The sequence below is a fragment of the Diadema setosum genome, chromosome 14, assembly GCF_964275005.1.
Source record: "Diadema setosum chromosome 14, eeDiaSeto1, whole genome shotgun sequence".
In the NCBI taxonomy this organism is placed as follows: domain Eukaryota; kingdom Metazoa; phylum Echinodermata; class Echinoidea; order Diadematoida; family Diadematidae; genus Diadema; species Diadema setosum.
In genome coordinates, this window is record NC_092698.1 from 14,408,164 (window position 1) to 14,431,842 (window position 23,679).

Sequence of the window (23,679 nt, forward strand, 5' to 3'; positions counted from 1 at the left end):
ACCTGGCTTGAAGGGTGAAGAGAAGATGAACAGTCACAAGCAAAAAGCATTTCAAGATGTACAGTCAATTAAGCGTATTTATCGAAGATTTATTGGGAGTGGAGAATTTATGCAGCCTAAGCAACACTTGGGCTACATGCTCAAATTATACACAATCTCTCCATTCACTACAACAAAGGAAGAAGTTTGACTATGCCTAGTTTGACCTCCTCTGCTGAATGTTCTATCTCTTCAAGATTTCATTTTGAAGAAATGTGTAGGCAATGCTTTACACCAAACCAGGAAACAAACAAAATCTTGGCTACCTTCAAATTTTGTTAATATGCATAAAATTATGGTTGCAATACCGTCTGCCACTTTGTATTAGTTATTTTCCACTTGTGGCAAAGACTATACTCAATGGGTCTTCACATTTGAAGTAACAAGATTCTTGTATGTATTACTGAGTGCATTCTGAAACAAAATCATTTCGCCCAAAATGAAACTGAAAAGGACAGTGCTTTAAAATTAAGTGGAAATAATTTGCACAGGAACTTTGGAAAAAAAAAAGTACACTAGTGCCTGAAATACATTCAAAAAATTGAAGTAGACTCTAACATATCATTGGACCAAAGTAAAACCAGTAATACCTGATTACATGAAACATCAAGATTCGGAATTAATCAAAGAAGTCTCATTACACAGGTATAAATGCAGAATAAAGCACATGATAAAGTGCACCTGTTGCATGAACTTCTTCAATAGAAATGACATCAGGCTGGTGAGAGAGACCAGAGAGGGCAAGAGATTCCACACCATTAACTCAATATCATTATTATTTATTTATTGGGCATTTTAACATCGAATACAAGGAGAAAGTCATATTACATGGTATAAAGAGTGTGGTGATTCTAGGTATATATTACTAGTTGCCAGGGGAGGAAAAGGCAAACTTAATCACCGAGGCTCAATCCCTGTTTTATTTTCCCTGTTACATTTACCCACCCAGTTATAAATACATATTGCATTTCAAATAAACATATTAGTCCAATAAGTCTAAATTTGGCAAAATCCTGTTATTCAAGTTGAATCAGAGACAATTCTAGCTCTTCTAAGGCCGAATAGCCCTGTCCCAATATCTACACATACTCAACTTAAGACATATATATATAGTAAAACTGAACTTGTTTCAGAAATGGAATATTTTAGTTGTTAAATAGACATCAACACAGACCATGATATGACCCTGACAGATAACGTACTAGAAAAGAAAAGTTATATGTTCTATCAGTGAAGAGTAGTTACACTACTACTCTGGAAACAAGATTCTTATTCAAATGCATGAAATTCTTCCATCGAGATAATGTTGCAAGATTCTTATTGTTTAGCTTTGGTGGTAAAAATACATAAAAAAACAACAACAACAACAACAACAACAAAACCTTCTTGAAACTTTTGTCTAACCCCCCCCCCCCATCCCCCCCCCCCCTCCACCCAGAAAAAAACAAACAAACACAATGACTAATGATGCAGCATACCCCATATATTTTGATCTTGGGAACATTAAAATGCCTACAAATCGAAGAATACTTTGATCTAGAATTCTCAATATAATGAAATTCCTTTGCATACAGAAAAGACATTAAGCTTGGCTTACTGAGGATCCTCCTGCATGGTAGTTTGATCTTTCCTTGTATCATATCTCTGTATTTTCTCACGATGATTTCTTCGTCTCTCATGTGCAAAGTTAGCCAAGATAAATGATGAATAAACATACATGTATTCGTTTTCTAAAGTGACTTGTTTTGTACCATGCAGAAATTAAAGTTAAATGAAATGAAAAGAAAAAAAAAAGCATACCTTTTCAAAATAAATCCAGGTCTCTTATACAGTAGTTTTGTAATACATAAATATCACTTGCATACCTGTAGTATGATCTCAATATATGGTTATTGGATATCTTTGTTCATTTTTTATTGTTTCTAATTATTGCATCCATCCTACCTGACTTTGAAGCCTCTGTAAACAAACAAAATAAAAAATAATAATAATGATAACAAAATGAAACAAAATAAGTCATCCAGACAAAAAAAAAACAAAAAAACAACGACCTGCACATTACAGCTAGATGGTCCAAGTTAACCTCCCAGAAACAACAACAAAACAAGAAGCAAAACAAAAACCAGCAACACAAATTAAATAAAATAATATGCTTGAGGGCACTGATTTTTTTATCATGCGTACAATTCTTCATGGACAATTTCTTTTCTCACTGCTCTGCAGCATTTACTTCCATAAGGTACGATCAGGTGTACGTGTTGAGAAGGGTCATTCCATTCAAAGATTGCACTACACCAATGGGGATTCAGGACGACACTTTTTTTTTTCAGAAATGTTCAATTTTTTTACCAAGCAGTTTGCTGTGCTTGCGGGAAACCTTCACTTTTGGAAAGATAAAAGTTGTGTCACAGGCTCTATTCCTCAAAATACATCCGCATTCATATCGCAATAAAAAGACAAGAAAAAAAAATTATGCTGCATTTGGAGATTAGTGTAGTTAAGACTGCCTATGAACATTCTCCTAAATATTCTCTTAAAAACTTCTCAACAAACTCACCTTTCATCAGTTCAGCTTGCCTCCACCTAGTTTGATATAATTCTATTTTTCAAGCATGTTCGGTCTACAAAATAATGGGGTCACATATATGAATGCACCTCTACTGGACAGATATAAGCCAAGAAATACAAATGGAGTCTTCATTTCCTCTGTCAACAAATAATGCAGAAACACCACCCTTTTTAAGAATATCATGTATTCTAGCCTGCTTATTCAGTGTCTAAACATGGACAGGGATGCCAGTTAGAATGAAAGTGAGGGCCTGAAATACATCTACATGAAGCTACTTTGTACACAGCCTGAAGAACCTGAACTTAGATACTACCGGGGCCTAAATTCAGGCTTTTGCCTGAAAACTGGCATCTCTGCATGAAACCAACCTTGTTCTACTCATGTGGAATTTTTAAGACAATCACGATTCTCAAGGAGAGATAAAGACTATGTACAAGGCAATATGTCTAAGATTCCACTAGCACATTACATGAAGACCTTTTCCCCCCTTCTACTTGTAGGCGTTTGATTAGGTCTCTACCTTACCAACATATACAATTCAGAAAAAAAAAGGTTTTTATTTTATACATATCTAATTTAATTTATTGAAAAACCAAGTCAGCATGATGTGACATGACAGGACAATAAAGTTCTTTCTTTCAATCTTTTCACTGATAGTTAAGTTACAGATATGATTACTCTCCTATAATACAGTTTGAAACCATAACTGTTACATTATGACGAACACAGTGCAATCTTTTTGAGATAGAGTACATGTGACACCTATTTGCCTTGTTCTTGCCAAGTTGAAATACATGTATGTGCGATCACTGACATGGTGACGGCTAAGGAATTACAACCATACAGTACATTCACTTGACGGGTTGAACATGCTTGGTGCCCGAGTTGGCCATGCTGTCAGGGTTACACCGTAACATCTCCATCGGAGGGGTGCAGATCTATACCCGTTGACCGGAGGACTTTCACCTGTCCAGCTGCTGACCCTTGATGACCTTGCCGATCTCGACAGCATTGAGCGTCTCGTAGCGCAGCAGGGCTTCCGCCAGGAGGGTGTGCTCCTTGCTGTGCCCCTTCAGAATACTCCTCGCCCGCTCGTAGGATTCCTGCACAAACACCACAAAAATGGATCGCATCTTGTGAAGTCTCTCCCTGATAGACTCAAAATATGCCATACATTCGCAAGCATGACATTTTGAAAATCAAGATTTGTACAATTTCACAAGCGGGTGAAATTCACAATCAAAAACCATGGCAAAGTAATGAGATGTGAATGACCTTCCATCAGGGCAGCAAATTTACCCACTTCAAACGGTGAAAATCATATATCACATGCAAGTACAATACGCAGCATTTGGGTTACAGGAGGCAAGAGTGTAGCATGCAAATATTTCGCCTTTGTAACAGTTGACCTGAACTATTCACAAAAATGAAACTATCACAACAAATATAATTTCTTGTACTTCACACTTTCAACCTTTAAGCAAACTGAGACGCTTTTCAGGTTGTGATATGGCTATACCTGGGAACTTTGTTAGAACGAGCTGCTTAGGACCACTGACATTTCCTCATTAGAGTTTCTCATTATATCAGGGGTAAAAACAACAGGAATATAAAGGAATGGGTCTTTCAAAAGTGTACCTCATTAAATCAGGTATCTCGCTATAGTCAATCTCATTATAACAGGGTTCCAATGTACAAAAAGTATACTGTTACTATTAAGAGTAGTTTACTGTGATTATTATCACCATATAAGGGCATACAGAGTGGTCCAGAAAGCTTAGCATAGAATGTCATGGTCAGCTCAGTGGTCAAAAATTCAACTTTATGATTACTTCTTCAAATAATTACATTTCCAGAATAATATATCATAAAGGGTTATTGGATAAAATATACTAGAAAGGGTGTGGTTTAAAAAAAAATCTGACTTTGAAAAGGGACAGTAAAATTTGAGTTTTCATTTTTGGTTTCCTCTATGCCCTCCTGTGCAATATTTTGTGAATGGAGAATCCTCTGTGCTGTCTGAACTCTCCGTACTATTATTTCTTTGGTGCATTCCAATGGATTTGGATACATCAATTTCAGATGTGTGTGACTTAAAAACCAGCAAAAAAAAAAAAAAAAAAAACTCAAATAAAAGAACAGACAGAACAATCACTTAATTATTATTTACATCATTTACAATAAAAATTGGATTTGCATTCGGTGCTGTTTGTCTTAGTGCATGTGTTACTGTTTGGTTTGGTTTTGGTTCTCTCTCTCTCTCTCTCTTTTCAAATCAAAAACCTATGAATATACTACTATCAATAATGCTGCTACTTGTGTCTTAAGATAGTTTCATAGCATATCATGAGGTAGCAGCCAAGGATGCTGGGTGCAGCTTGAAGATTTGTAATTTCCAGAATGCGATTTCTCTTGCTGCTTGTGGGTACACTTTAATCTCCTCAATCACTAGCACAATGAAAGGCGGAAGTTACACGACCTTCAGTGTTCTCATCAATAAAACAAATCAATTCCATTTCTCGTGCTGCTGCACAAACCACAGAATGTGAAATATTCATTGTTATCGCTTCACCAGAGCAATCATCCCTCTACGAACAAGGAGCAAAGAGAATGTGAAATAATCAGTGAATAATTCATGTCTCTACAGGGGGAATATCTGCTGAATTTTGAAACAATTCATTTCAATGCATATCATTTTGCTGGTTTTACGCTCCTGTTCAGACTCAATAATTTTTTCTGTCCTTGGCTCGGTACTAAATTCATCATTCCTTATCTGTGGTGTGTAGATATTTTTCATGAATTCTGATTTCCCACACATCCATCCGTACATCTCCTTTGAATATCTTTACTTAAATAATTGTATGGGAGGAGAGAAATCGACAAGTCTATGTCATAAAAAAGGAATATCGTGAAGATGACAATATCACTAGATGAAGTAGAAACATGCATTGATTTATAAAGGCTTTTGTGCTATAATGCAGTGTAGCTGGAAATGCAACCCAACTAGAACGATTCCATTGCAGGACACAGTTAACTGGAATGATTCCATTCTCTCAAGCAACCACTATATTTGGCAATTTTATGGCCTGCTGCTCACACTTCCATGAAGTTCATTAATTTTGACCACTGAATTTCATGATTCAATTTTTAATCCTCCAAACACTCAGAAAATTCTACAAATTAATTGGTATTTCATTGGGCCAAACTGCTTAATCGCTGGCCTTGCCTCAATGAAGTCATAAATTATGATCCGAGGATGACATGACATTCTTTTGCTTTCTTTCAATGACTGTTTACCATGACCTTCAACCTCTTACCCTATTATTTCATGCTTACGTTTCTCTACCCAGTTTTGAACTTCTCTACCTAGTTTTGTGCTTCCAACCGAGTTTATTTTCAATGCACATTCCCAGCTGAAGATGGCAGCCGGAAAATTAACATTCTTAGTCAAGAACATTCAGTTTTACCTTCATCATACATTAAATTTTTGCCAGAAATTCTTATGTGCTATCTACACTTAATGTAGCATACCAGGCTCAAGTATCATGGAAAACCCTGGACAGAATATTTCTTCAGTTGTATTAAGGAGAAAGGTGGCACCTAGTACAACAGACATGAAACCCCTGAACATACTGCCTTTTGCATCCCACAAGTTGAGAGGAACGAAAGCGAAAACCAGAGCAAAGTCATCGGACACCATAGCAATGCTATTAGCCATCACCTTGTTTTAAGTTCACTTTGATTCCTAACTACAGACAACATGGACTGAATCGACCTTGTGCAAGTCAAAAAAGTTGGCTTGGTCTAAGAAAATTTCTACCCCAGAGGAATGTAAATTTGTGGCAATTCTATCGTGCAAGTCAAAATTCACACATGTCGAAGGATTTTTCTCCGGTCCCCTTTGATTCAACTTAGGCAAGGTTGACTGGATACTACTATGGTATCATTTCAGGTTATTCTGATTGAAGCAGGAGGGCAACATATTCATCATGAATTACATGTCAGTATAGTAGAGTTGGAGAGCATTTTAATGATTACACAATCCAATATGCCCAAATCCCTATCATCTCATTATATACCTGGTATACATACTAACAATCAAGATCAGGGTAATCAATACGCAAAGCAAGGAACGTGAAACTTTCAAATCCAAAGGCATTCCACAGTGTTCCATTACATGACCAGCCCACACACTCTTCAGATAGGACTCATGCACACACACACACACACACACACACACACACAAAGATAAATAAATGAATAGTACAGCAACCCTGAAAACAGAGAAAAACAAGAGGCCACCACTGCATCATCCCCTATGACATTCCTGAAAAAATAAATCTAGCATTTGGTATGCATGCATGTGTAATGTACATTAAAATTTATACTAGATTACTTCAGGAAGTCAAAAGTGATATAAGTTCTGGTATGAGTGAGTTTGTCTTATGGGAGAGAGCATTGTTCCTGTCTACTCAAATATCTCCTTGTACAGGATATGAGCATTTCGTATGTGAGTAATGCTATAGAGTACAGTTTGTCTTACAATCAAATACAAGCCTTACGACGTTTGACAACCCATATACATTCAATGAAAATAGCATTTCTGCATAATTTCTTCATTTCTGCATTCAATTATTACACATATTCTTTTATCTCATGTTTGAATATTCTGTCATTTGCAAAATGACAAGTATATTGTCTTTGGATAATACAGTTATCTCTTTCATGCATTGGTTTCCATATTCTTTTTTCTCTTATTCCCTCATTCATGAGTATATGGGGCATTCACTATTGAGAGGAATAAAAAAGTAAAAAAAAAAACTGGATGAACAAGCGATATAGGTGCTTGTGATGGCGTAATGAACAAATTTGATAGTAAAATGGACAACATATCAACATGAATTGACATGAAACATGAATCAAAGGTTTTTAACAACATGGAAAGAAGAAAATCGCATCCGCTTTCGACAAGCTGCGCCACCAAGCACAGAAAGTAGCAAAATGACTCATTTACGTAGGATGCTTACCTTCAGCAGTGTGCGTATCTCATTTTCGATGAGGAGTTGTGTTTCCGGACTGAGCTTGTTGCTGTCACCGTACACCAGGGGATCTTTGTCCTGGAACGTCATCACACCCAGCTGAAATGAAATATGGAATGTGAGAGATAAGTCATTTACGTACTTCTAATCACAACCAATGGGCAACTTGTAGTTCTCATACAAAGCAAGAGCATAACATACTGATGAACATATATGCACCTTCCTAAGAAAGCTTGATCATTGAAGTGTTGTTACAGCTCAACAACCGTGAGCTTTAGTTTTGCGATGCAATCGCTACGACGACACAGCCTACCAGGTTGGACAATGGAAACAGATGTCTAATGCATGTGCAGAACACAATTTTTTTGCCTAATTAATGTCGTCTTAATGTTCAAGTCACAGATCTAAAGCTCACTAATAAGGACTTCGTAGGGAGTGGGCTTGGATGCCAACCTTGAAAGCAGCATTGCAGTAATCTGAGGGCTGAAAAGCCATATCATTTTAGTGGAAAAACAGCATGTTATCTTCCTACAACAGACATATGAAGGAAAACAATTTTGGAAATGCAATATTTTCCATAAAACCAGCAGCATTTTTAGCTAAATACCACAAAAAAGTAACAGTTAGCATTTCTGAGAAGGGTTTGTAGTTGCGCTCAATGTTACCCATCAAAAACATACATTTCTATGATAGACATGTGCAGAAACCCATGAGAGTATTGAAAGCTATCATCACCTTCTCTAATTAACATATAATATGGTTTATGGTACCCCATGGTACCAAATAGAAATCTACCATTTTGTTTAATTATCTAATCTTCTTTTAAGTACCTTGGGTTACTACTGTAATAATTGGGGAAAACAATTTTAGTGCTTTGTCCAAGAAGATTTTGAAGCACTAAATGTACAAAAAAACCTCTGAGTTCCCATTTTAATTATGGATCCTTGGACTCCCAATGCAAATTGGAAATAAATTCTATTCATTATCAAAAGTAGAATTTCAAGTGTCAGTTTCTTTCATCTAATACAGTAATGCTATAGTTAAAGTGTGTGTACTCCCTTTGCACTCCCTCAAAACCCTGCAGCAACTAAGGTAAGCTTTTTTTTTTTTTGCATTATAATCAATGATAATCATGTAGGAAAAGATCAGATATTACCTACCCAGTCTAGCACAGATTAAATAAGCCAGCCTAACTTTTTCCCTATTATTCCCTCAATGATTATAAAAGAGTATCATTTTCATTATCATGATTACGTTAAGCATATCAAAACCGCCTTGGATTGGCATTGGGATAGTTATCACCGATTGCCCAAATTTAACTGCCATGATAGCAAAGTCTAACTGTACGTCTTATGAACATGAGGTGGTGCTATACACAACACTGTAGTCTTGGGGATGACGGTACCCCAGGGTAAGGTGTGCCGCATCACATTGTCTGGAAAGATAGCTCTGTTTTGTGAAAACATGAAAAACTTGAATTTCAATAACTTTCTTTTACTTCATGCCCACTATAAATGGAACGTCTTCCAACAGCTTTCTTTGATATATTTTTAATGAGAATCAATATTCATGCAAAATGACATTTCACGTAAACTCCAAAAGAAATCAATGCACTCTCCAATCTTTTCATTTTCCATTAATGACTTCTATGACAAACGGCTTTTGGGTTAATAATTTTCTGGTCAGGTCATAGCACATGTCAGAGTCACTTACACAACAGAGCAAAATGATAAAAAAGTAGGGTTTCTTTTTCCTTCCCTTATTCAATGGCTCCCTAAATATTGAATAATGCCAGTCACTAAATATTATGCAACCATGGGAATAAGGCCATGAGGACCTTCTCAGTACCTTTTCACTCATCCCAAACTTGGTGACCATGAGGTGGGCAATCTTGGTGGCCTGCTCAAAGTCGCTGGATGCTCCCGTGGTGATGTTGTCAGTACCAAAGACCAGTTCTTCGGCGACTCGGCCTCCCATGCACACGTCCATCTGGGCCAGGAGCTGTGACTTGGTCTCACTCCACTGGTCATTGTCCGGCAGCAGTGACACCTGATCGCAATCAACAAGGCAAATGTGGAAATCTGTAACACATCGGGTAGTCACTGATCTCATCAATGTTATGTTAGTATTTTGAACATTTGATACTGTACGAGCTGAAATTTTCACGTACAGATATTTTCGCGAATTGGTCCTTCGAGGACATCTTCGCGTGTTGTTAATTTCGCGGTTGCGAGGGTCTAACTGAACTTACTTATTTGCGCGTTGTTATTTTCGCGTGTTGTTATTTTCGCGATTCAAAGGCGATTCGCGAAATTTGCGAAAATAAAACCACCGCGAAAATTTCAGCTCGTACAGTACTCTAATGCTACCCCAAATCATAAACTCTCATTTGATGAGTCTTCAGTTATGATTGGATGAAATCGAGGGCATAAATTTAATTATAGTCTTCAGCCCCACAATACCCAAACTTTTTCATAGTTCTAAACCACCCCATGGTACTAAATTGCGATGTTTTAGTACATTTGCGAAAAGTACATACATGTACAGTACATGCTTGGCTTCCACAGCATAAGAGGTGACCCTTGTCAAATGTGATTGCCATGCATAATATCTATGGCAGCATCTGATGTGTGAACTGGCTAGTGTGAACATGATCCACCAAGAAAATTGTTACTACTTTGTTGAGATATTGTCCCTCGGGATCTCAGCTCCATGCTACAACCCTCTGTGTATAAAGCTCCTCACAGGTCATAGCACAGAAATGAGATCCCTCAGGACAACAATATAATGAATGTCCTGAAAAGCAGTCCATTACTATTTTATATTTATTCACAAACATTCTGGGAAAACATTTTTTTTTTCTCTTTAAACACCTGAATGCCAGCAAGTTTGCACTCTCATCTGACAATGACCTCTCTTTGGTTGAATTATCATTTTTATTTCTTTTAAAGTGAGTTTCATAACGATAGTGATCTCTATTTGTAGGCCATTTCCCACAGTCTAAGGTGTTACAGGACATACCATTATCATCCATTTGCAGAGTGAAAATATGAAGAATGATGGTGGGCCATGGAGTACTACTCGAGTGAATCTAAAAGACCCCCCCCCCCCCCAACTCAGGCAAATATGATGTATTTGGAATTCACCAATGATGTATTAGGAATTCACCAAGAAGAGGGTAGGCTGATACTCACATGACCAAGTGTTGGTCCTCGTGGCATGATGGTGGCTTTGTTGATGGGCTTGGCATCCTTGGTAAAGAAGGCTACCAAGGCGTGGCCTCCCTCATGGTATGCAGTGATCTTCTTGTTCCTCAGGTCAATTTTGGCACTCTTCCTCTCCGGGCCTATATCATACATACATACAACATATGTATAAGGAAAAAGAAATGCCTGGTCAAACTACAACGTGGACATTTTCTCTCTCCCCTCCTATAAACAAATATTAACCCGTTGAGGACAGACTGATTTTGCTACAACACCCATTTCCTACAGACACCTGGGACTCGACTGCTCCGGACTTCTCCTCAACGGGTTAAATCCTTCAAGTTCCCCACTCTTGGGGAGACCATGCATCTTTTCTACCCAAGGTCTAAAAACTATGTGACAATACAATGTGACTAATAGCAATCAGTAACAACTATAAAATAGCATATTCACAAAGATATACAAAGTCAAATTTTTGCTTCTCTCATTTGCTGCTACTACATTAATTGTGTTTGATTTCATCATGTAACATTGCTACTACAGTGTTCACCACTTAATCGGGAGGGGTTGGGAGACAAGTTTTTCTTCCGTATAAGCGGTGCTCCCACTTAAAGGCACAATTTACCATTTGCAGATGAAAGCATTAGTGCTTTAAAATAGTTCTAAAATGTGAGTTAGGGATAGAAACAGCCACTGTCGAAATTTGAATCCGTATAATCCATGTTGAGTGTTGTTAAATACACAAAATGTGAACAATAGTTATAATAAAAATGTTTCCAGACTAAACCGTGTACAGTTACGGTTTATTGAGAAAAACCCTGATATCTCCTTATATTTAAGGTTTTATGGCAAATATTTCATATGGTAGGATGTTTTATGATACAACTGACCTACACATATGCATCAAATGTGATATCTTGAACATTTTTTAAATCACTGCTCCCAAAGGTAAACTGGACCTTTAAGCAGTGGCTGGTATTGGCCCGTGCAAACCACACAACATGAAGCCAAGTATGTGGCTATTACATGAAAGCCATGCACGGTTATCAAACCTGCCAAAAAACACAGCAACACGTACATTCGTGCTACGACATGCAGACACAAAACTGTGATAAGAAAAGAGACAGTGGCCTCATAATTTTGGCAAATGCGTCATCTGAACAAACCTTCATTCATTTGATCCACAACATAACCCTTTAAGTACATATCAAGTCATGATGCCTATGACATTATTAATGCAGAGAAAGTGGCAGCTATATGCAAACTTCCACATACTGTTTAAAATGTTAACAACATGCACATTACGATGACACTGACAGCAATGATTGTACGAACACATTTTTCTCATATGCATGCCCCACTGCATGCATACAATGCACGAACAGGAAGAGTATTGGCTGCACACAGAGAAGGTGACTCTCTGTACTCTCTGCACAAAGTACAGTGTAAGTGCACGAGTAGAAGCTGATGTCGCTTGAAAAGATGACTACCTCTGCACTTACTGCCTAGCGGCAAATGTTTTAACTGCAGTCAATATTTGACTCTATCGTGAACTGGTTAGATAATAATCATTCTGGTAAGGAAATGAAATCCCTGCAGTTATTTATAAGGTTTTACTTATTACATTTAAACATTAGTGAAGGGCCATGGAAGTATTTCAGCCAGATTTGTCCCCACAAAGAGGTTCATGGTTCTGATTAAGCGGTGGAAATAATGTGAAAAATATGTTACACCATGTTTTGTTGCACTTAAGCAGGGTTCCCACTAAAGCAGTTCCAGATTAAACAGGTGAGCACTGTATCACTGACATCATTTCAATCTCTACAATTTCACTTTGACTCTGATAGAGATTATGATACTATATATAGGAAATACTTTACTTTGTAAGATTGTCTGCTCAATTCCATTAAATTTTCATGGCATCTACTCACCCATGATTATTTTATCCTTGGCAAATTCAAGATCCTTCATGTCCACAGACTCCTTGCCTCGCCTGGCTGCTTCCAGCGCTGCCTGGTTGACTAAGTTCTGAAGGTCGGCTCCTTCAGCCAGGAAAAAAGAAAAGATGTAAGTATACTGGGTCAAGATCACAAAAATCTCACTGAACCAGTCACAATAGACCAAGGTCCTATGACAACAAACAAACCAATCAACTGTTGTTGTATACACCATATATTTCACTTGGTTTTTATTTTCACAAATTTTGTGAGTTGGGTGCTATTCGCAAATTGAACAACATAAAAGCATATTAACTCTGATTCTGACATGAATGAGATGTGCTAAGCCTACATTTCTCTGTTCACTAATCTACTCCACAATCTCAAATCTAAACACTTGTGAAATTATCTGGAAATGCTGTTTTGGGGAAAATTAGACTCGACAAATACATGGCATACACAGTATTATCTGGTTATTCAAAAAGTCAATCACGATCTCCCCATACTCAGTTAGCATTACTTGATTTGGGATGGCAATCAACTGTTTACATTGGCTCATCCTAACACCAAGTTTTTAATTATAGATAATGAAAGTTTGTCCATCATGGACCAAACTGATGAGTGTTCATCCCATGTTTAGGACCCTTGCTCATCAACTAAATCCACACACAATTAATGAATCCAGTACACCTGACATTTTAGGATCACATGGTGTTGGCATGGTACAATTAAGACATCTACCCTCTGGGGTAAAACACTGTCATCTTTCTTTTTCCCAAGCAGAGATAAAGTCAAAATTACAAACTCCAACAACAAAAATTCATCACTTCTCATTTTTGTCCCAATAATTTCTTGTTTTCTTCAGACCTGTTCTTGGTATAAGCTATTAAAGAGAAATATGTTTTTGCAAGTTCTCCTCAGCAGATAAATTCTCTGTGCTCAAATATTCTACACTTAAAATTGGTGAAATTTTGTGTATAAAACGAATGCAGAGCTGCTCAGCACCTAGATAACAGAGAATTGCCAATTTGTCTCACTCTCTCAACTTTAACACGTCAGAACTTTTTTTTTTTGTCCAATTTTTTTCCCTACAATTAACTGATTTACTTCTCTAATATTTATGTTTTCGTACATGGCAACATAATATCAATATAGAATGTTGCTTCAATACAAACAAGAGTAATGAAAATGAACAATCACAAAATAAAAGTCAGTCAAGCGATTACTTGCTGAACACAGACTCCCAGTCGAGCCAGACCCGTCAGTCCAAATCGATTGGTATATGAACACAGTATAGAGCTACAAAAAGATAATCAAATGACATTGGGCGAAGTCCTTTAGATTGTTACCTGTGAAGCCAACAGTTCCTCTTGCTAGGGTCTCAACATCCACTTCTATGAAGCAAAACAAAGCAGGGGGAAAAAGAACACATTACATACACAAACAGTGCTGATGATTTTATTGGAGGTTACAAATTTAAGAAAGAGGAGAACTGTTTTTGGTACAGCGAAGAACGTCTAGAAAATTGCTTCTTACAAGTTTATGCCGCACCTTAAATCATTTTTCACAAGTCAAGTTCTGGGATCACCTTGTTAGTTTGAATTACCAACTCTGAATTTCACTACAAATCTTTTGTTGAACAAAGACAATGTGGAATTTAGGTAGTTATATTCATTAAATCTGCTTAAGCTCAGAGAGAAAGTTACAAAATTTGACCAATTTCAGAGGACAAAAACTCCAGTCTTCTGACATGTGCTGCGAGGTTATGAATGTAGCAATCAGAGGCTTTGAAAATGCTGCAGCTGAAACAATTATAAAAACATTGACAACAGAGGATTCATACAACAACAAAATGACCTTATTATATACTAATACTTAATAATACATATCACATCTTCGAGTAAAGATACAAAACTAAACCTCAGAAATGTTATTTCTCCAACCTGATGGGTATTCATGAATACCATCACACATTTAATCACAGATACACAACATGATTCAGAGGTAGGTGTTATGTCCACATTGCAAATATTATGATAACACAATATCCAGATTCTCCTAAAATATCTGTGTGGCTCCTGTATGTTCTCATTGATCTCATTGTGACATAATTCAAAAACTCTTCTTGCAACACCCAAAATGACAGAATTTAAAATGTACCAAAAGTTATAACTGGAATGTTGGGACCACAAAAATTCAAAGATTGAAGCCATACCATCATAATAACTCAAGTTTTACTTTCAACAAACCAAACAGACACATGCCATCTGGTACCATTAGCATACCTGTTGAAACCTTGACCTTTCCTAGGTAGAGGTCAAGAATATCTTGCCGACCTTTGACATCTGGCCGTGGAACCACAACTTTCATGTCGAATCTTCCAGGTCTTGTTAGAGCACTGCAAGGAAGTAGATACGCAAATATTGTCTCCGGGAGTCATGAAAAGACGGCAAGATTCACAAGGCAATGGCACAAATATTGTTTAAAAACTTTTACCATATTCTTTGCAACTTTCCAGAAAAAGGAGAACATTAGAAGCATTTAAGCATCAACCGATTAAAAAGAACATGTCAGATTAAGAAAGGTTGGATGCCTTTCAATGTCAGGTAGGTAGGCTATAAACAATTTGCTTGAATGCAGTTTACACATGAATTTGGAACAATCGTTAATAACATCATTATCCTTTTATCAAGCTGACAGGTATTTTCGTACTTTGTCAACGACAAATCTTGTCCACAGTCTAGCTTCTTTTTTTTTTTAATCCAAAACTGATGATAGCTGTAAAAGACTAGTGTCATGCAGATATTGTTTGGTACATATCAATGCTTGGACCAGAAATTGAACTTGAATTTGAGCAACCTCATTCAAACCTATGCATTTGCAGCAAAAGTGGAATGGAATGGAATGGTAATGGTTTATTTAAAAATTCATTTGCAGCCATGGAGATGGCTGAAGTGCAGAATTTTGTACAATATCATATTTCATTTTATAATAACATACATAATCATACAATCATTCTTCGATTAAAATGTAAAATTACTCAATTATATGTATATAAAAGACACCTGATGACCAAAATATAAAAATTAATCAAAGTATAGAAGATATCACTGAAAAAGGAAAAATGTTGGATTACGGAGTGATGGTCAAGAGTCATAAGAGTTGGAGACAACTTACGGATCGAGGGATTCTGGGAAGTTTGTGGCCGCCAAGACCACGATGCCCTCGTTCTGTTTGAAGCCATCCATCTCAGACAGCAGCTGATTGATGGTCTGCCTGGCGTAAGGGTGGAGTGGTGAGTCCACTCGCTTACCACCAACTGAGTCCAGCTCGTCAATGAATATCAGGCACGGGCTGCTAGCTTTTGCTTCAGCTGTGAAAATCCCAAGAAAAAACCTTTATGAGTGTCTACTACCCCAGCATCATATAAGATTTGGACTAATTTCATTTAAGATGATAAAGATAGCCACTCTTGCAGGAATGGCAACTTCCCATAGCAACAGCCAATCAGGAAGCTGGATTCTTGTCATTACCTTAACAACTGCCATTCCAGCAAAGAGTTGCTATCATATACACTTTTTTTATGAAATAGGGCCCACATAGCTTCATCTTTCTGTATCAACACTATCAGGGTCATAATGTCACTATGAAATTCACACTGCGCACGACCAGACTGCCAAAGGTAATGATGACGGTAAGATGAATTCAACATTAACTGGCCAAATTCACTTCCTACACCCTAATCTCTCCAGGCCAGAACAAACTCATGTCCACATCAACTCTGTCACAGTGTTTAATATTTTAAGCACCCATGCATGCAGCAGGGAGATAAAAGTCAACAAAAATAGCATTGAAATAAATGGAAAAGCAGCAAGGTAGTTGCTTGAAACTCACTAAATATATCTCTGACTCTCTTGGCCCCAGAACCAACAAACATGTTGTCAAAGTCTGAGCCCGACGCATAGAAGAATGGAACATCTGCCTCTCCAGCCACTGCCCTGGCCAGGAGGGTCTTACCGGTCCCAGGGGATCCCTGCAGCAACACTCCTGTAACCAACAAGAAAATAATAGAAGATGCTTAGGTACATCATATCAATAACACAGAGGGAAAGGGAACACATGAAATAGTCTGAAATGGTATACCATGGGTACAGGGAATCACAACCTCTCTGCAATTGCACTTCAATCCTCTGAGTCTGGGAAATCAAGTTCAATAATTTGTTAGCCAACAGCTTGTGTCAATGCTTTGTGAGGGAGTAGGTATGTGTGTGGGTGTGTGGGTATGTGTGTAGTGTCATTGCTGATACTGAATATCTTGCCCTTTAATTGTATTTTTGAGGCAAATATTATCTGGCTAAAAAAGAAAGCAAGTTTTCTTTCAAAAAAAAAAAAGGTTTCAAAAAATTATTATTGACAAAAAGATTTTTTCACAGTGCAACAGGTAAATCAAGTAATTAAATGGTAGTAAGCAGCAGGATGAAGGAGAAACATTACCTTTCGGCAGCTTGCCGCCCAATGCGGTGTACTTGCTAGGGTCCTTCAGGTAATTGACGATATCTTGAAGCTCATTCTTTGCCTCCTCAGCCTACAGAACAATGACAGAGGTAGCCATGAATAAGGGGGTGGGGGGGGGGGGGGGAGACACGAGTCACAATACATGGACATGTTCACATTTTCCTGGTATTATGATTATGCTTCTCAAACTTGGCCACAATATAATTTAAAAGTCAAGACCTACACACGCATAACAGTGTTTGAATTCTTGGATTATGTTGCTTGTTTTCTGAGGTTCTTGGATTGTCATAAAATCGCGGGTAGAAATAATGGCTCTGTAATCTTTGAAATGGAATGTATGATTTCGGTCTATCTCATTCACAGTGGAGAGGCACTAACAAGTTCATCTGAATTTCAAGATTATGTCAAATGTGCCATACTTGACAGATAAGACACAGTCTGAATATGACACCATCTGGTATGTATCAATGAATAAAGTTACCAGCTTTCAAGGAATAGATGATTGACACCTTGCCACTTTTTTCTACACACAACACACAATGCCTCACTGTAGCTTCAAAAAATTTCACAGCAGTTCATTTACCCCTCTGACGTCATCAAATGTGACGTCTGCAACATTCATGCTGTCCACGCTGGAGGTACCAATGATGGACACGCGGGCTGCAGGAGGAGAGAGGGTTAAAAGACATAAGACTTCATGGGCCCATTTTAAAAAGACTTACAAAATACAATTATCCATTCTACTGTGAAAGTGGATATGTTTGCATGAGCAATTTTTCGCGTTTGACCAGGTAAGATGAGTTTCACATGTTTTTAATTCCATGGAAACAAGACATTAACTACAGGAACATAAGTCAAGCAAAAATATTTGTGTGCTTTTATTTTCATGTTACTTTCTGGTTGCGCAAATTGCACGAGAATTTTAACATAGCGAAAACTTCCACTTATACAGTACACCTGTATAGTACCAGGTTAAAAGCACAGCATATATTTCACTGTGAAAGTCTTGAGCTGATGTGCTACCACATGCAAAATCAAGGAGACATAATTAGAAGGCACTAAAGAACGTGACACCAGGACCTGACTCAGATGCTCGTCATATTCATAGCCACAAGAATGACTATGAGTAATTGCTTTACCACATCCACACAGATGGCATGACAGAAAAATTCCCAGTACTGGCATATGACTTACATACAACACAGTCATGCTACACAGACAAGACACAGCTGTCTTTTTATTCCCAACAAATATGACTTACACATGATCAGTTGTAATCAGCCACATGCTGATATTGTACAGACAAATGAAACAACTAAAATCCTTGAGATGCTTGTGACCATTGAACACATGACTTACCAAAGACAGACACCATCTTGACATACAGGTAAGCTAAGACCCCAAAGACGAGGACGGTGGCCCATCCCCGGAACCTGTCTGTCTTCTTGGGCTCCTCCTTGCCCATCATGTAGCCCTCCAAGTAGCCCGTCTTGAAGGAGTCCTTGTCGGCTACCTGGTCCTCGTGGCTCGTCAGGGCATCGTCAAGCTTGTCGCGAAACTTCCTCTCTTTGGTGTCCTTTGAGGACGTAAATTTCTGATGGGAAAAATACAAATCAAATATCAACTTTCACGGTCTTCTTGCATTGCTGTGTTGGTATTGTTGCTCTGAACAGATCTGTCTTGCAATACAGATGTCTGATCTCAAATATTCTCTGTGGGAAAAGTTGAACACTCTAGTACAACAACGGTATTGCATACATGTAATTGCTTTTAGCTTTTAGATATAGCACACAGCACACATCATATCATCATAGGACACTTCAATATCTGCCTGAAGGATAAATATTTTCTATAAAATACTTTATTACATCCAATAATGGCAATTTCGCCATTATTTCTTGTGAAAACACAAGAAAACCTCTCGCTTTCTCACCTTCAGAATGGATGATAAGCCTACGTCTTCCTGGCCAGCTTTCCTGGAGGATAGTGATTTGGCTGTGGCTGCTCTCTTGGTTTTGAAACCTCTCCTCTGCTCTGTTACTGTATACAAAGACATTGGAAATCCATATTGCACCTCAAAAAATATTAAAGAGGTAATTACTCTGATCAATTGCTTTGATCAATTGCATGTGCTGTTTTGGAGGGCAGGGTACTTTATAGTTGCAGAAACTGGTTTTTAACATGTGCTTGCTTCATGTTATGACAGGTTTTTATTGTATATAGCTCAAAGCTTCATCCACAGTATAATGGAGGGTTTAATGCATTTAGAATACTCACACACACACACCCACACACACACAAATGAACATTTCATAATTGAATAAGAAAAACTTAACTAAAGGTTATACAACAAATCTATTTAAATATGGTACGGCATTCATGTTGTAACTAATATTTGTGGTGCTGAAAGTTTCACATTGAAATACTTTAAATAAAAATATGAACAAAAACTTGATCTTAGACAAGAGAGTGTCTTTGCTTACACCATGCCTGTGATGAACACTGGTTTGTCTGGAGGAAACTTTGCAGTAACCGGAGACTTGGTTGTGTTGGCATAGGGTGGGAGAATCTTAGATGCGATGCAGGAAAACCTAGAGCAAAAAAGAGATTACTGTCATTAACAGAAATTAACAGACTGCACCTTACACCAGCACACTGAAGCATAGGTTCACTTTCTAAAACTACACTGCAAGTGTCAGAATCTCTATATGACTTTGCAGTCAAACCGTTCTACTGCAGTATGGCCTATATGTTATCCACAAGGATATGAGAATTTTAGAGGTGGGGCAAAAGGACTGAAATTCTATACAAGTGACCTCAAAATCACATGGCCAAAGCAGCATTCAACAGCAATCTATGTGTGCCACCATTTCAAATAATTTACTGACATTTAGCTCATGACTTTCTTATACAATGCTCAATTTGGTAACATTGGATCTGAACTATTAATCCTTTGTTTCACATTCGCACACCCACCTCAGCATGCCCAGATAGCATTTTTGCTCAAATAGCACCAACCTGTCCAAACCAATTGATAAATTGCCAAATGCTAAAGTACAATGAACGCTTCACTCACGATTCCGTTCCTCTCACATGTAGCTTGCATTGTGTGGTGATTGAATATCAATGTTCCTAATTCGATTTTTTTTAGTACTTTCTAATTTTTGTCACAGTTGTGTGTGAAAAATCAAGCCTCCCAGACCCTTCACAAAATGTAGCTACTGGCCATTTCAGAGAAAAATAATCACAGATGAGATTTGTCATAGAATTTACATCTAAACAAAACTTGGAATTTTCTCTACAACTCTGGTCATTGCACATCCTCCATAAAAGATTCTATAAAAAGTTACACAGATTTAAAACACAGAATGCTTTCCCAAAGTATGCCAGCGTCACAGTCTCAGAAAAATGTGGCACACAGGGAGATTGCATCATGGTGCATAAAGAGTTAAGTACACTGCCATCATGCCCTGATCAAAATGCAACATTTCACCAAGGTAAGTGCCCTTTCATTACTTTTAGCCTGTCCAAGTCCACTCACAATACTGGAGCTTAAAATTGTATCATCAAAGTGTGGTGTGTTGATACATGTATCATCCCATTGCCTTTATGAGAAAAGTTGGCCTCAACATGATGTCCATCCCTGGATGCTAAGACAAACACAAAATAAACAAACAATCAAGAGGTAAGTGATGTGCTCAGTACTATCTCATACAGTCATTACTGTTCACTTGTACACTGTATGTCTCCCCTCCGATCCCCGCCCTGCCCCCACCCACACCAATACCATCGACTCAAGCTATCAACAATTTTCAAGGCACTCTTGAGATATTCACCGTGTCTGTTCTCAAAGAAGGACTCTGCAGAGGTGTAAGACGGTGAATGTACTCTATCCAGTCTCTCTGCTGCTTCATTGATGGTGGGTAGTAACGTCTTCATCCAGTCCTTTGGGAGCATTTGGGCTCCAAGATCTGTCAATTTGAGTGTCACCTGCTCGGGATAAGGGGAGAAATAGACAGACAGACAGACAGACAGAGAAAAAACAGATAAATTTTATATACATAAATGCAGACACAAAAGTACAGAGAGTGAGAGAGACATGCAGATGGGAAGACATGGGGAAAGAGATGGCGGGGACAGAGCAAAAGAGACAAAAGACAGAGGAAGATGGCCATCTCAATAACTGCTGATAAATCTTAGGAACTACATTATGTATTTGTATGCATAACTGAACAAAATGACCTTTGAATTCTTTGTAGCAGCTTTCTAAATCCAGGTTCTTTCTATCATGGGACCCTCCCTGATAGAATATAAAGAAAAAATGCACAGTTATATCTTGAACAATATATACACTTAAGATATTACAACAAGCTTGACACATTTTGATCAAATATCTCTCAATATTATTGGGTTTGGGTTTTTTTTCCTTAGACAAATGAAAACAACAATCTTTTCACATTCCCCTAAACATATGAAATTGTAATGTATCCATTGCTCTCATTCCTTTCACATCTTTTCAGGTGTGGTTAACCATATTTTCCAATCTGATATTATCAAACAAGTTTCTATAAATCATACACTTGTTCATAATTGATACAGGCAAGATCACTAATGTCATTATATTGACAATCTGGAGTGTGCATCCCAATGTCTTTATCTCAAAGTCTTTCAAAGATGAGATTGGTTACTAGGGTAGTTTATCTTCAGCATCAGTTTATCTTCAGTATCCAGCAACTTACATTATACTATGGTATACATGTATGTTCTGCCCTGGTACTGTCAAGGCAACTGAAAAATTTCCAAGGGCACATAACAGAGCAACTTTCACTTACAATTTGTATCATTGTCATTTTATTTCATACAGTAATACTTTGCCCTATTCAACCTTACATTTGAGAGACTGTCTGTGAAATGTGCTTCTCCTTCTGCTTTGCCCGTCTTTGTTGTGGATGATGATGATGATGTTTTCACCGGTGCATGATGACATCTCCTGCCAGCACTGGTTTCTGCGACACCCTTTAGTGAATGAAACGCTGTGACGAGGTGCGGCAACGGTAGCACCAGCTGCTGTAATATTGAGTGAGCACAAAAACAGTCATTGGTTCTGGTTTAATATCAAATATAAAAATAAAATTGTACTGTACATGCAACAGACATTACAAGTGAAAAAAAAAAAAAATCTTGCAGATTCTTGTATCGAAGGCATCCTCATCAGTTCATGCTCTCTCACAAACTGCCAGTTCATCTCTTTGTTTGAAGCAATCCTTTGTGTAGGCAGAGCTGGGATCTGGTATTAAAATTAACATGTACAGTACAATGTAGACTCCATATTGTTCTGGTCCTAGTTGGATGTAGACATTTCTACTGTACTATAGACTGCACTGGCGAATCCAGGGGAAAACGCATCAGGCGCGCGCCATCCTGCCCCCTTTATTTTTTTGTTAAAAAAAAAAAAAAGAACAAGAAAAAATGGATGGGGGGCATGCGCCCCTTTTGATTTGTGTAAAGGCGCTGTCCTCCCCACTCCCCCCTGTATGGAATTCCTGGATTTTACTATTAACCCCTTGTTGTTGAGGATGGGCTGATTTTGCTAACTGTTACAAGTACAACATACAGTTTCCCATTATAGACTTAGACACTTTTGCCAGGCCAGGGTATACTCGGGACCTACCATTCAATCTTATTATAAACTAAAATATCATGAATATGGTGAATGATGATTGAGGATGTCTGTTTTAGACGAGAACAATGATAAATTCTACTTGTAGGCCTACTTGTTTACGTTGTAACGGTTAGTGTTATCGCTCATTTATACACAACTTGTGCAGTATAACACTACCATACAATTTACAAGAGACCTACCCGAACCGACGTGTCACTTGCACGCATGGTAGGCCTAGGCCTACATGTACTTTTTATTCCAGATTCTACAAACAAAATCTACGATGTTTTCTCACGGGGTACCTTCTCTCCTCACCAGCACACGAGGATGACCGCATAGGCCTAAAATACATATAATATATTATGTGTACTAACCTGGGGATTCAATCCACCGATGGAGAACATCGTGTTTCAATTTCTACGTTAGAGACTAAATAAATCAAGATCTCCGAGCCAGTCCGAGGAGGAAGTTTGTAGCTTCGAAGAGCTTGGCTTGACCTTGGTGTTGGCTGTAAACTTAATGCGGACAGCGACTGTGCTGTGTGTGGACTGTTATGACGTGTACGTGCGGGTACGGCCGGGTTCAGCTCAGGCGTCAGCTAAGATTTTGTCTATTTGTTAGTTTTATGTAATTTAACTTGTCTGTTGTGGTGTCCCTCAGAACACAACGGCCATCATGGGCCAGTTGTTTGGCTTTCTTCGCCCCGGTCGGT

The 23,679-nt window shown here is 38.0% G+C and overlaps 1 protein-coding gene across 1 annotated transcript; it reads right to left on the reverse strand.

Annotated features, from left to right (window-relative positions):
- Nucleotides 1-2,720: 2,720 nt before the first annotated feature.
- Nucleotides 2,721-23,469, reverse strand: LOC140238110 (ATP-dependent zinc metalloprotease YME1L1-like). Its single transcript, XM_072318043.1, has 17 exons — nt 23,342-23,469; nt 22,196-22,372; nt 21,142-21,295; nt 19,789-19,896; nt 19,239-19,345; nt 18,665-18,899; nt 17,889-17,965; nt 17,285-17,375; nt 16,685-16,837; nt 15,968-16,163; nt 15,076-15,188; nt 14,140-14,184; nt 12,785-12,895; nt 10,842-10,993; nt 9,496-9,696; nt 7,636-7,746; nt 2,721-3,711 (listed from the first exon to the last, which is right to left on the reverse strand). Exons 1-17 carry the CDS (start codon nt 23,369-23,371, stop codon nt 3,571-3,573), a joined length of 2,202 nt encoding a protein of 733 aa, XP_072174144.1. The 5' UTR covers nt 23,372-23,469; the 3' UTR covers nt 2,721-3,570.
- Between the last annotated feature and the right edge of the window lie 210 nt (nt 23,470-23,679).